Source organism: Tachypleus tridentatus, unplaced genomic scaffold (assembly GCF_004210375.1).
Source record: "Tachypleus tridentatus isolate NWPU-2018 unplaced genomic scaffold, ASM421037v1 Hic_cluster_1, whole genome shotgun sequence".
In the NCBI taxonomy this organism is placed as follows: Eukaryota; Metazoa; Arthropoda; class Merostomata; order Xiphosura; family Limulidae; genus Tachypleus; species Tachypleus tridentatus.
Genome location: NW_027467777.1, coordinates 17957898 through 17973969, shown reverse-complemented (window position 1 = coordinate 17973969; position 16072 = coordinate 17957898). Strand labels below are relative to the sequence as shown.

Here is a 16072-nt window from a genome sequence, read left to right as displayed (position 1 = left end):
TGGTCAGCGTGGCTAGAGTGCAAACCGGCGTGGGTGTGTAATAAGAGTAATAATCAAATTCCACTATTCATTCAGACAAGAACAGTCCAATAGTTGACGGTGGGCACTTTTGATTAGCTGCCTTAATTTGGTCTATCAGTTCAAGATTAGGACCATCTCTGTGAAGATAGCCCTTCAGTAGCTTCGTCCAGAATTTCTCAAAAGAACAAACAGTTCACGTGAAACAAAAACATATTCTAAAACAAACATGTATTTAATAAAATTAACATCGGTTTTAAGTTTGAATAATTATATAACTCTTAAGTTCCAAGAGAACGGAAACGACAACGTTCCTCTTGTTAACAATATAATATGAGAAACGTTTCCAGAGTCGGAGTGGGGACAACGTTTCTCTTGTTAACAATGTCATGTTAGGAATATTTCTAGAATCGGACTGGGGACAACGTTCCTCTTGTTAACAATATAATGTGGGAACGTTTTTAGAGTCAGACTGGGGACAACGTTCCTCTTGTTAACAATATAATGTGAGAAACGTTTTTAGAGTCGGACTGGGGACAACGTTCCTCTTGTTAACAATGTCATGTTAGGAATGTTTCTAGAATCGGACTGGGGACAACGTTCCTCTTGTTAACAATATAATGTGGGGAACGCTTTTAGAGTCAGACTGGGGACAACGTTCCTCTTGTTAACAATATAATGTGAGAAACGTTTTTAGAGTCGGACTGGGGACAACGTTCCTCTTGTTAACAATATAATGTGAGAAACGTTTTTAGAGTCGGACTGGGGACAACGTTCCTCTTGTTAACAATGTCATGTTAGGAATGTTTCTAGAATCGGACTGAGGACAACGTTCCTCTTGTTAACAATATAATGTGGGGAACGTTTCTAGAGTCGGACTGGAGACAACGTTCTTCTTGTTAACAATATAATGTGAGAAACGTTTTTAGAGTCGGACTGGGGACAACGTTCCTCTTGTTAACAATGTCATGTTAGGAATGTTTCTAGAATCGGACTGGGGACAACGTTCCTCTTGTTAACAATATAATGTGAGAAACGTTTTTAGAGTCAGACTGGGGACAACGTTCCTCTTGTTAACAATGTCATGTTAGGAATGTTTCTAGAGTCGGACTGCGGACAACTTTCCTCCTGTTAACAATATAATGTTAGGAATGTTTCTAGAGTCGGACTGGGGACAACGTTGCTCTTGTTAACAATATAATGTGAGGAACGTTTCTAGAGTCGGACTGGAGACAACGTTCCTCTTGTTAACAATATAATGTGAGAAACGTTTTTAGAGTCGGACTGGGGACAACGTTCCTCTTGTTAACAATGTCATGTTAGGAATGTTTCTAGAATAGGACTGGGGACAACGTTCCTCTTGTTAACAATATAATGTGAGGAACGTTTCGACAGTTGGATTTCACAGTTCCAGTTGTCCCAAACTTTTTCGTCAACCAGCCATTGGTTACGTTGGTTTTTATCTTGTTTTATGCAAAACTGATAAATCTCCGTATTTAATCTCACAAGCCACTAGCTTTGTTAAATATTAAGATACTAGATATATACAGTATATGTATATAGTAATATAAAAACCTAGCTAGTGGCTGATCAGTGAGGTACTGATATTAACAGTATAATTATATGTACTGGTATGTATAGTAATATAAAAACCTAGCTAGTGTACTGATATTAACAGTATAATTATATGTACTGGTATATATAGTAATATAAAAACCTAGCTAGTGGCTGATCAGTGAGGTACTGATATTAATAGTTTCTTTTGTTTGTTTGTTTGTTTGTTTTGAATTTCGCGCAAAGCTACTCGAGGGCTATCTGCGCTAGCCGTCCCTAATTTATCAGTGTAAGACTAGAGGGAAGGCAGCTAGTCATCACCACCCACCGCTAAAGAATAGTGGGATTGACCGTCACATTATAACGCCCTTACAGCTGAAAGGGCGGGCATGTTTTGTGGGACCGGAATTCGAACCCGCGACCCTCGGATTACGAGTCAAACCCCTTAACACGCGACTGTTGATGGAATTTTATAGACAGGGGAGCTTTAGTCTCTTATATAGATACTGGGGTATAGTTTGTCAAAAATAATAAAGCAAGTACTACCAACCCCATCCCATAGTATACCCTAACTTCACATTTCATAGCTAACTGAAATAAATACGTTTCGTGAAATAAAGCTTGACCAACAAAAAGGAATCAAAAGTACAGTCAAAACAGCCATAGGTCGGTAAATTACTTTGTGAATTTTGTAAATTAAGATTATTCATGAAATTAATTCATGTTTTATTCATGTACTAATTATTGTTAAAAATTAATTAGAATTATAACTTATAATATACACATAATCCAGTATGTATTAATTACACTCCGTTCCAACAATGTCTTTTATGGCATGTCGCTTAACAATGAAAGTATAATTTATTGTTGTTGTTACTCTATTGTTGATTTCTTAATTTAGAGTTTCCATGGATTAAAGAGTTTTTATACTTTTATTGTTAAAAACGTTGATTATATGACATAAAAGAGATTTATGTCAGAAACGATTTACATTTAAAACTGAATTGGTGTATTTACTTTCATAATAAATATTATACATTTTGCTCTAGGCTAGTGATTCCACTTTGCCGTTTTACTTTAGGCTTGTTATACCTACACTCACTACACTTATAAGGTTTCACGGCCCTCTTCACTCTCTCACTAAGATTGTAATGTGCGAACAGTAATGAAATTATTTTACCTGTATAAATGTATAGGGACACACTAGCTTTTATACAGGTTAGGCTTAAGAAAATATTAAAATAATGTAGTCTTCTTTTATCACGGTTGTACAGTTTGTCTTGTTAAATATTATACATGTTTACACTGTTTTAGATTAGTCTCAATGTTGTTCTGTACCGATGCTGTTTCTGGTTTAATAATTGTTTTTTTTCTCCCTCTAGAAAACAAACGTAAAACATCAGATCCTTGGTATCGAAGACTACGAACATCTCTCAGAAAATGTGGTCGTCGTGTTTTTACATGTCACAAGAAAAGACGCCAGTAATCACAGCAGAACTGGATACATTTCTTGTTTCTTTTTATTTTCAGTGGATACAGCTAATATGTTTGTGTGAACTACACAGTCTTTGGTAAGAAAATGTGGGATTAAGGGAAGAAGATATTGGAGAAGTTGGCTAGTCAGACTTTTCAGATGACACAAAAGCAGATAGAAAACGTATACGTAGATATAATTAAAGATTGGGGGTGAACAATAAATTTTACACACCGAGTTTTCTGGTGTCATTCAAAGCATTTATATACATGTAACGTTATGCGCTTATACAGACTTATAAATTGTGGACTGATACATTTCTCTTTGAGCATAATAAGGTTGTATATAGGTAGGTAATGAGGGATCTATCTACACACATATATATTTATTAAATAATCCAGTAACGTTTTTTAAATTTAAATGCGGGTTTTTCTGTTTGTTGTTTTGTTTTGTATCAAGGAAAAATATTCGTTTTTGACCGTTTTTTAACATAATTTCTACACAGTTTCACCTTTTCTATTTTTTTTTTCAACTGCGTTTCATATATGTTCAGTTTCGTCAAGATATGTTGACTTTAGCACATTTTTTATTTTCATATTTTGTTTTTATAAACATGTATTCATAATTACAAACTTATTATTTATTATTGTTTATTAATAAAACATAACATGATACCACGTAATTCATGTATATAGAAAAACGCTATATTAATACTAGATCACGCGCACTGCAACTGAGAGGTATATAAAATAGACTACGTTTCATCAACTTGAGCTGGTATCGATCTTATGAAAAGGCTGTGCTCTTAACATATCTTTTAAATCAAGTAAACTCGAGCTATGAACCTAAAATTTTCTCGAATTACCTCAACGTCTCTGCATGGAAAATATTATTGTTCTGTTTGTGTATTCTTAAGGCGTAAATATTATGGGTGACTGTAGGCCTGCCAAACAATGTAGAAAAACCTTTAACTTCTTGTGTCAAGATATATATTGTTACATTTTGAAAGTTTTTCATGTAATGCATTACATGTCTGTACAGTTTTGGTTTGTCTGTGTAATCTTGAACTAATAAACGTTGTAATGAGCGAGGAATTGGTTTGTTTTGAATTTCGCGCAAAGCTACTCAAGGGCAATCTGCGCTAGCCGTCCCTAATTTAGCCAACTCTTGGGCTACTCTTTCACCAACGAATACTGTGATTGAGCGTAACATTATAACGTTCCCACGGCTGAAATGGTGTGCAAGTTTGGTGTGACAGGGATTCGAACCCGTGACCCTCGGAGGACGAGTCGAGCGATTTAACCATCTGGCCATGCCGAGCCAATGAGTGAAGAACTGACCACAATAAGGAAATATTTAGAGATGATAATGTTTCTTGGTGTTCATGGACAAAATAGTGCACTCTGCTTCTCTACATTAAACGAAAATGTTTCCGTAATTTTTGTAATTCTGTGGAACGTATTTTTGTCAAATTTACCGATTCTCCGTATTATTATTATTTTTTACATTTCTTGAATTATTCAAATTTATTTAGTTAATAACGTAAAAACACTGTTGAAGACAACTCTTAGGTCGATTGTAAAATAATGGATATGTGTTTTGTTTGGCACTTCCATGGAATGTGTTACGTCAGTGTTTTTATCTCCCGCACAGTGTGTTATATCAGAGTGTGTAACTTCCATGGAATGTGTTACGTCAGTGTTTTTATCTCCCGCACAGTGTGTTATATCAGAGTGTATACCTTCCATGGAATGTGTTACGTCAGTGTTTTTATCTCCCGCACAGTGTGTTATATCAGAGTGTATACCTTCCATGGAATGTGTTACGTCAGTGTTTTTATCTCCCGCACAGTGTGTTATATCAGAGTGTGTAACTTCCATGGAATGTGTTACGTCAGTGTTTTTATCTCCCGCACAGTGTGTTATATCAGAGTGTATACCTTCCATGGAATGTGTTACGTCAGTGTTTTTATCTCCCACACAGTGTGTTATATCAGAGTGTATACCTTCCATGGAATGTGTTACGTCAGTGCTTTTATCTCCCACACAGTGTGTTATATCAGAGTGTGTAACTTCAAGGGATTATGTTATATCAATGTGTACATCTTTCATGGAATGTGTTACGTCAGTGCGTTTAACTCCCACACAGTGTGTTATATCAGTGTGTGTAATTCAGGGAGTTATGTTATATCAATGTGTACACCTTTCATGGAATGTGTTACGTCAATGTTTTTATCCCCCACACAGTGTGCTATATCAGTGTTTTTATCCCCCACACAGTGTGTTATATCAGTGTTTTTATCCCCCACACAGTGTGCTATATCAGCGTCTTTATCCCCCACACAGTGTGCTATATCAGTGTTTTTATCCCCCACACAGTGTGCTATATCAGTGTTTTTATCCCCCACACAGTGTGCTATATCAGCGTCTTTATCCGCCACACAGTGTGCTATATCAGCGTCTGTAACTTCAAGGAGTTATATCAATGTGTACACCTTTCATGGAATGTGTTAGGTAGGTTAATGCGCATAATTTCACCCCCTGCCCCAAGATGATCACCAGTATCTTTACGGATTGAAAAAGCTAAAATGTGGGGGCCAATTCCCCTCGTTGGACATGAACAAATCCAGCGGTTTATTTCTACTTTTTGTGAAGTACTTCTAGAAGTGAGAATACCTACAGATATGCTATAACACTGATGTATAAATTACTTTATTCGGTCAGATAAGGACACCCATGAACTGGACGTAAGTTTCCTTCTAGTTCATCACTTCAAAACTGGGGCTGGTCCGGCACAGACCGCCCTTGTGCATCTTTGTATGAAATCCCAAGATCAAGTAAACAAGTTTACCCTTCCCAGTTACCTCCCAAGTGGCCCAGCTGTACGTCATAACTCATAACATTAGAAACCAGCTTTTTATACCACTGACCACTAGAGCACAGATAACCCCATGTGTATCTTTGTGCTTAACTTATGACACCTTTAAAGAAAATCATTTTTTTTCTAAACAGAAAAATTAAAATTACCATAACTTTAAAATGAATATAATTTTTTCAGTACTTCCAATTAGGGGTCGAAGTTGAGGGTAACAGAATAAAACGCCATTTTAATAGTTTTCGTCTCCCTCCAGTGTTAAGAAAGCCACGTGCACGGAGAAGGTTTTCACTGTGAAATATCTCGTCCTCGTTTGAAACTGAAATACCTTGAATCTATATCAAATATGTCCATCGACCATTGTTTGAAGCACTTTGTTTTACGCAAAGTTATTTTTAAACCTTAATTTTAAACTTATTAGTGACCGATCGATGAGATAATTAAATTCACAGTATGCGCATGTGTATCACAAAACCAGTATACTGTACAGCTTTTTTTAATCCATCGTATTTACAAATGTTAATGTGCACTTCTCTTATTATTCTCGAGTCCTTGTTATTGTAGTTTTAAATCAAACATGTATATCGCCATCTATTGGCAGAAAAAGCAATATTTCATTTTACAAATTATAATTTGCTGCAATTTTGTAGCGTTAGAAAATCGATTTTCGACACCACAACGGCCAATGTAACTTTGACCTTTACAACAAACAATATTAACTCTAGACTCGTCCGAATATTAATGGAGTATTTAATTATCGCGTATAAAAACGTACGGAAATCGCAATTTTAGAAGAAATGGTCAATTGTTGAATCGACATTTCTTGATGATTTAGGGTTATCAGTGATTTTCAAACGATATTTTTTTTATCAAAACCCGTTTTACACAATTGAATTCAAACAAATATCTCACAATAAATATTAACAGGTTTCGTACAGTTCACAAGCAGCATAGACGGGATTTGTGACGAAAGTTTGAGCGGGGTGCGTGAGAGAGACAAAAAGTATTTCTTTGTCATTAAATAAAAAACTATAAGAGATGTCAATATAATGAAATAAAATGGTATGAAATACCTCTCTCTCATGAAATTAGTGATGATAAGAGATGTCCATGTCATGAATTACAAAGTATGAGAAATGTCTATGTCATGAAATAAAATAGTATGAGAGATGTGTATGTCACAAGATAAAATATTATGAGATATGTCTTTGTCATGAAATAAAATATGAGAGATGTCTATGCGATGAAATAAAATATTATGAGAGATGTGTATGTCACAAGATAAAATATTATGAGAGATGTCTTTGTCATGAAATAAAATATGAGAGATGTCTATGCGATGAAATAATATAGTATGAGAGATGTCTGTCTTGGGATAATATATTATGAGATATTCTATGTGATGATATCAAATATTATGAGAGATATCTATGTGATGATATAAAATATTATGAGAGATGTTATGTGATGAAACAAAATATTATGAGAGATGTCTGTTTTAGGATAAAATATTATGAGAGATGTCTGTTTTGGGATAAAATATTATGAAAGATGTCTATGTCATGAAACAAAATAGTATGAGAGATGTCTTTGTCATGAGAAAAAATATTATAAGAGATGTCTATGTGATGAAACAAAATAGTATGAGAGATGTCTTTGTCATGAGATAAAATATTATAAGAGATGTCTATGTGATGAAACAAAATAGTATGAGAGATGTCTTTGTCATGAGATAAAATATTATAAGAGATGTCTATGTGATGATATAAAATATTATAAGAGATGTCTTTGTCATGAGATAAAATATTATAAGAGATGTCTATGTGATGAAACAAAATATTATGAGAGATGTCTTTGTCATGAGATAAAATATTATAAGAGATGTCTATGTGATGAAACAAAATAGTATGAGAGATGTTTTTGTCATGAGATAAAATATTATAAGAGATGTCTATGTGATGAAACAAAATAGTATGAGAGATGTCTTTGTCATTAGATAAAATATTATGAGAGATGTCTATGTGATGAAACAAAATAGTATGAGAGATGTCTTTGTCATGAGATAAAATATTATAAGAGATGTCTATGTGATGAAACAAAATAGTATGAGAGATGTCTTTGTCATGAGATAAAATATTATAAGAGATGTCTATGTGATGAAACAAAATAGTATGAGAGATGTCTTTGTCATGAGATAAAATATTATAAGAGGTGTCTATGTGATGAAACAAAATAGTATGAGAGATGTCTTTGTCATGAGATAAAATATTATAAGAGATGTCTATGTGATGAAACAAAATAGTATGAGAGATGTCTATGTGATGAAACAAAATATTATAAGAGATGTCTATGTGATGAAACAAAATAGTATGAGAGATGTCTTTGTCATGAGATAAAATATTATAAGAGATGTCTATGTGATGAAACAAAATATTATGAGAGATCTCTTTGTCATGAGATAAAATATTATAAGAGATGTCTACGTGATGAAACAAAATAGTATGAGAGATGTCTTTGTCATGAGATAAAATATTATAAGAGATGTCTATGTGATGAAACAAAATAGTATGAGAGATGTTTTTGTCATGAGATAAAATATTATAAGAGATGTCTATGTGATGAAACAAAATAGTATGAGAGATGTCTATGTGATGAAACAAAATAGTATGAGAGATGTCTATGTGATGAAACAAAATATTATAAGAGATGTCTATGTGATGAAACAAAATAGTATGAGAGATGTCTTTGTCATGAGATAAAATATTATAAGAGATGTCTATGTGATGAAACAAAATATTATAAGAGATGTCTATGTGATGATATAAAATATTATGAGAGATGTCTATGTGATGAAACAAAATATTATGAGAGATGTCTGTTTTAGGATAAAATATGAGAGATGTCTGTTTTGGGATAAAATATTATGAGAGATGTCTGTTTTGGGATAAAATATTATGAGAGATGTCTGTTTTGGGATAAAATATTATGAGAGATGTCTATGTGATGAAACAAAATATTATGAGAGATGTCTTTGTCATGAGATAAAATATTATAAGAGCTGTCTATGTGATGAAACAAAATAGTATGAGAGATGTCTTTGTCATGAGATAAAATATTATGAGAGATGTCTGTTTTAGGATAAAATATTATGAGAGATGTCTGTTTTGGGATAAAATATTATGAGAGATGTCTATGTGATGAAACAAAATATTATGAGAGATGTCTATGTGATGAAACAAAATAGTATGAGAGATGTCTTTGTCATGAGATAAAATATTATAAGAGATGTCTATGTGATGAAACAAAATAGTATGAGAGATGTCTTTGTCATGAGATAAAATATTATAAGAGATGTCTATGTGATGAAACAAAATAGTATGAGAGATGTCTTTGTCATGAGATAAAATATTATAAGAGCTGTCTATGTGATGAAACAAAATAGTATGAGAGATGTCTTTGTCATGAGATAAAATATTATAAGAGATGTCTATGTGATGAAACAAAATATTATAAGAGATGTCTATGTGATGATATAAAATATTATGAGAGATGTCTATGTGATGAAACAAAATATTATGAGAGATGTCTGTTTTAGGATAAAATATTATGAGAGATGTCTGTTTTGGGATAAAATATTATGAGAGATGTCTATGTGATGAAACAAAATATTATGAGAGATGTCTATGTGATGAAACAAAATAGTATGAGAGATGTCTTTGTCATGAGATAAAATATTATAAGAGATGTCTATGTGATGAAACAAAATAGTATGAGAGATGTCTTTGTCATGAGATAAAATATTATAAGAGATGTCTATGTGATGAAACAAAATAGTATGAGAGATGTCTTTGTCATGAGATAAAATATTATAAGAGATGTCTATGTGATGAAACAAAATATTATGAGAGATGTCTGTTTTAGGATAAAATATTATGAGAGATGTCTTTGTCATGAGATAAAATATTATAAGAGATGTCTATGTGATGAAACAAAATAGTATGAGAGATGTCTTTGTCATGAGGTAAAATATTATAAGAGATGTCTATGTGATGAAACAAAATAGTATGAGAGATGTCTTTGTCATGAGATAAAATATTATAAGAGATGTCTATGTGATGAAACAAAATAGTATGAGAGATGTTTTTGTCATGAGATAAAATATTATAAGAGATGTCTATGTGATGAAACAAAATATTATGAGAGATGTCTGTTTTAGGATAAAATATTATGAGAGATGTCTGTTTTGGGATAAAATATTATGAGAGATGTCTATGTGATGAAACAAAATAGTATGAGAGATGTCTTTGTCATGAGATAAAATATTATAAGAGATGTCTATGTGATGAAACAAAATAGTATGAGAGATGTCTTTGTCATGAGATAAAATATTATAAGAGATGTCTATGTGATGAAACAAAATAGTATGAGAGATGTCTTTGTCATGAGATAAAATATTATAAGAGGTGTCTATGTGATGAAACAAAATAGTATGAGAGATGTCTTTGTCATGAGATAAAATATTATAAGAGATGTCTATGTGATGAAACAAAATAGTATGAGAGATGTCTATGTGATGAAACAAAATATTATAAGAGATGTCTATGTGATGAAACAAAATAGTATGAGAGATGTCTTTGTCATGAGATAAAATATTATAAGAGATGTCTATGTGATGAAACAAAATATTATGAGAGATCTCTTTGTCATGAGATAAAATATTATAAGAGATGTCTACGTGATGAAACAAAATAGTATGAGAGATGTCTTTGTCATGAGATAAAATATTATAAGAGATGTCTATGTGATGAAACAAAATAGTATGAGAGATGTTTTGTCATGAGATAAAATATTATAAGAGATGTCTATGTGATGAAACAAAATAGTATGAGAGATGTCTATGTGATGAAACAAAATAGTATGAGAGATGTCTATGTGATGAAACAAAATATTATAAGAGATGTCTATGTGATGAAACAAAATAGTATGAGAGATGTCTTTGTCATGAGATAAAAATATTATAAGAGATGTCTATGTGATGAAACAAAATATTATAAGAGATGTCTATGTGATGATATAAAATATTATGAGAGATGTCTATGTGATGAAACAAAATATTATGAGAGATGTCTGTTTTAGGATAAAATATGAGAGATGTCTGTTTTGGGATAAAATATTATGAGAGATGTCTGTTTTGGGATAAAATATTATGAGAGATGTCTGTTTTGGGATAAAATATTATGAGAGATGTCTATGTGATGAAACAAAATATTATGAGAGATGTCTTTGTCATGAGATAAAATATTATAAGAGCTGTCTATGTGATGAAACAAAATAGTATGAGAGATGTCTTTGTCATGAGATAAAATATTATGAGAGATGTCTGTTTTAGGATAAAATATTATGAGAGATGTCTGTTTTGGGATAAAATATTATGAGAGATGTCTATGTGATGAAACAAAATATTATGAGAGATGTCTATGTGATGAAACAAAATAGTATGAGAGATGTCTTTGTCATGAGATAAAATATTATAAGAGATGTCTATGTGATGAAACAAAATAGTATGAGAGATGTCTTTGTCATGAGATAAAATATTATAAGAGATGTCTATGTGATGAAACAAAATAGTATGAGAGATGTCTTTGTCATGAGATAAAATATTATAAGAGCTGTCTATGTGATGAAACAAAATAGTATGAGAGATGTCTTTGTCATGAGATAAAATATTATAAGAGATGTCTATGTGATGAAACAAAATATTATAAGAGATGTCTATGTGATGATATAAAATATTATGAGAGATGTCTATGTGATGAAACAAAATATTATGAGAGATGTCTGTTTTAGGATAAAATATTATGAGAGATGTCTGTTTTGGGATAAAATATTATGAGAGATGTCTATGTGATGAAACAAAATATTATGAGAGATGTCTATGTGATGAAACAAAATAGTATGAGAGATGTCTTTGTCATGAGATAAAATATTATAAGAGATGTCTATGTGATGAAACAAAATAGTATGAGAGATGTCTTTGTCATGAGATAAAATATTATAAGAGATGTCTATGTGATGAAACAAAATAGTATGAGAGATGTCTTTGTCATGAGATAAAAATATTATAAGAGATGTCTATGTGATGAAACAAAATATTATGAGAGATGTCTGTTTTAGGATAAAATATTATGAGAGATGTCTTTGTCATGAGATAAAATATTATAAGAGATGTCTATGTGATGAAACAAAATAGTATGAGAGATGTCTTTGTCATGAGGTAAAATATTATAAGAGATGTCTATGTGATGAAACAAAATAGTATGAGAGATGTCTTTGTCATGAGATAAAATATTATAAGAGATGTCTATGTGATGAAACAAAATAGTATGAGAGATGTTTTTGTCATGAGATAAAATATTATAAGAGATGTCTATGTGATGAAACAAAATATTATGAGAGATGTCTGTTTTAGGATAAAATATTATGAGAGATGTCTGTTTTGGGATAAAATATTATGAGAGATGTCTATGTGATGAAACAAAATAGTATGAGAGATGTCTTTGTCATGAGATAAAATATTATGAGAGATGCCTATGTGATGAAATAAAATATTATAAGAGATGTCTATGTGATGAAACAAAATAGTATGAGAGATGTCTTTGTCATGATATAAAATATTATAAGAGATGTCTGTGTGATGAAACAAAATATTATGAGAGATGTCTATGTGATGATATAAAATATTATAAGAGATGTCTATGTGATGAAACAAAATATTATAAGAGATGTCTATGTCATGACAAATAAGCTAAAACTATAAAATTTATCCTTAACATTTATCCTCCATATTGAAATACAAATTTTAATTTTTCTATAAAAATAATTTAATAACTTTTCTGTAAAACTAAATATTTATTTTATTTACTATTCAAACATAAGTATAAACAAATAGTACTACGGCGAAAATGTGTCTATATACATATAAGGTATTATATTTTTGTGTTAAATTAATTTCTTGAACCTACACGTTTCATCAGAGAAGCTTCAAGAAATATGAATTTCATTTGTCTCTAATTTTGCAGTGTAAGACTAGAGGGAAGGCAGCTCGTCATCACAACCCACCGCCAACTCTTGGACTACTCTTTTACTAACGAATAGGGGAATTGAACGTCACATTATAACGCTGGGAGGGCGAGCATGTTTGGTGCGACCGGAATTCGAACCCGCACCCCTCGGATTACGAGTCGAACACCGTAATCCACTTGGCCAGTGTAAGACTAAAGCGAAGGCAGCTAGTCATTACCACCCACCGCCAACTCTTGGGCTACTCTGTAACCAATATAACGTTTTCACGGCTGAAAGGGCGAGCATGTTTGGTGTGACGGAGATTCCAACCCGTAACCCTCACATTACGAGTCCAACGCCTTAACCACCTGGCCATGCCGGACCTGACAGGCGATGTAAAATGATGTATACAATATCTTTCAAACAATTTTGATATTTCTTTGCATTTCCATTTTAGTAATTAAATATGATCTCCTGTATAAACAAGAAAGTTATTTCAAAGTGTACAACACCCACCTGGCTCGGCCTAAGTCTGAGGGCTTAAAACGCTAAAACGTTGCCTATCGATACCGGGGGTTGTCAGACCAAAGATAATCCTTTGTGTAACTTTATGCCATCTTATGACGGCTTGTATGGGTATTAAAACTCTAATTAAAATAAAGTACAGAACAACGGTCTTTTAAGGTGATCTTCAGGTTCAAAGAGTAATTAACGTTTTAATACCCATACCAACTGTCTTGAGCATACATATGTTGTTTCTTTTTGCTGTACAGGGGTATAAGTTTTCAATTTTAACTGAAATTAATTTTTGAATTGAAAGAAAATATTTATTTTTTAAAATAAGTTTGGAATAAAGTATTAGTGAACACGAACACACATAACTTCTTGAACTTATAAATAATAATTTGTATCATAAAAGATATTTTACGATATACATGCTGTATAAAACAGTTTGAAACAAGAGACTGAAACGTTAAAAAGCACTCAAAACAATCGTTTTCGTTTTTAATACCAAAGATATTGAAATTTTGGACAACAGATGACACTAGCTCGGGTGGAGTTGTGGAAACAGGTTTGGTTCGTTTTGATTGGTTTTTAAATTTCATGCAAAGCTACACGAGGGCTATCTGCGCTAGCCATCCCTAATTTAGTAGTGTAAGACTAGAGGAAAGGCAACTAGTCATCACCACCCACCGCCAACTCTTGGGCTACTCTTTTACCAACGAATAGTGGGATTGACCTTAAATTTATAATGCCCCCACGGCTGAAATGGCGAGCGTGTTTGATTCGAACCCGCGACCTTTGGATAACGAGTCGAACACCTTAACACGCTTGGCCATGCCGGGCCCTTACTAAGTCATATTTTAACACTCTTGGCCGTGCCGGGCCCTTACTAAGTCATATTTTGACACGCTTGGCCGTTCCGGGCCCTTACTAAGTCATATTTTAGTTCTGATTTCAATCAAAAGATAATGATAATTAGTCGCATGTTATGTATATTAACTTAAAATAGTTTTATTGCAATGTCTTTATTTGAACTCTCGACGTTATTCGATGGTCTATAAATAGTAACACTTTCAGGCATTTCTTTACGTGATGTAATTGAAGTTAACTGCAGAAGATTTTTGAAACATCGCCTTCTAAACTCGTGTTTCTACAACTGCAGTTGCAGCCAATTCGATACTTTTTCTACATTGTTCGAGCATGTAATGGTGCGAAACACGTATTGCATTTTCGACTGTAGGCGCGTTATAACAGTGACAGTCAATCTATTGTTCAGTTAAAAGAACTGGACAAAGTTCTTGTGGCGGTAGATACCATTGGCTGGCTGTTTTTGTTTTGTTTTTCTATAATAAGTTTCTTATAACCAAGAATGACTATAACTTAACCCTAAAGATTGTTTCACCTATTTTCTACATAAAATGTTGTTCAGGTAGGAAATTACAGTTCTGTTCCTTTATAAGTTTGTAAAGTTTATTATTATTATTTTGTTGTTTTAAAGTAAAGCCACATTGGAATATCTGCTGTGGCCACCTCGGGGAATCGAATCTTGGATTTTAGTGTTATAAATTCGTAAGCTTATCTCTACCCCACCGCAGGGTATCCTGTAAAAAAAAAAAAAAGGGTATTTGTAGAATATGTCTACAATGTGAATAAACGAATAGGTGAATTTAACAATTGTACCCTCTGATCAAAATTTAAATAAACGAATAGATGAATTTAACAGTTGTACCCTCTGATCAAAATTTGAATAAACGAATAGGTGCATTTAACAGTTGTACCCTCTGATCAAAATTTTAACATTAAAAAACAGTTTGTTTTTCTGTAGTTAGGCACAAAGCTACACAAAGGGATGTCACTGCTGTACCTACCACGAATATCGAAACCCAGTTTCTCGTGTTGTAAGTCCAGAAACATACCGCTGTTCCATTGGGTGTCTGCATACTAACAAATATTTACAAGTTATTAACACAATGTACTACGAAATAGTTTCAAAGTTCATAACGACAGTTTTGCATTACTTCTTCTTTGCACTTCCCGCTGGTACAGCCGTAAGTCTACGAACTTACAACGCTGAAATCATGGGTTTGATTCCCTTCGGTGGACACAGCAAATAGCCCGATCTGGCTTTGCTTTAAGAAAACACATACACGCACAAGCTTCTTAGCGAGTTTTGTTTTTGTATTAATGTATTACATAGTATAGTATATACCCAGATGCATTTCTCATACTTATCCTTTGATAGCAGAAAACAAGTATTAATAAAATAAAATGTAATGTTATAAATAGAAAATTATTACCAAGAAAACTTTTAACTTACTACTTTTTTATTATTTCATTTATCAAACCGATGTTCTCCATTGGCTGACTTTGGACTGTGCTACATTTATTTGGTATTAATATACTAAACAACAAGAGTGATACGTAGTTTGAGTAAAGAAATATGTAAAATGTAATATTTTAACAGAAATTGTAAAAATATTTTCTTACGAAATACGTTTTAAGTATTTTGAATAATTTTGATACTAATATTATTATTTTATCTACCAATCAGACTTACAAAATAACAAAGTGCGGTACTATCTTTGT

At 32.5% G+C, this 16072-nt stretch overlaps 1 protein-coding gene across 1 annotated transcript in view; it reads left to right on the top strand.

The window, feature by feature from the left end:
- LOC143241894 (uncharacterized) overlaps nt 1-4139 on the top strand; it is a 37141-nt gene extending 33002 nt beyond the window's left edge. The window contains exon 5 of the mRNA XM_076485200.1: nt 2955-4139. Coding sequence (XP_076341315.1) covers nt 2955-3058 — 104 coding nt within the window. The 3' untranslated portion in view covers nt 3059-4139. The remainder of the gene's footprint in view (nt 1-2954) is intronic.
- Nucleotides 4140-16072: the final 11933 nt, after the last annotated feature.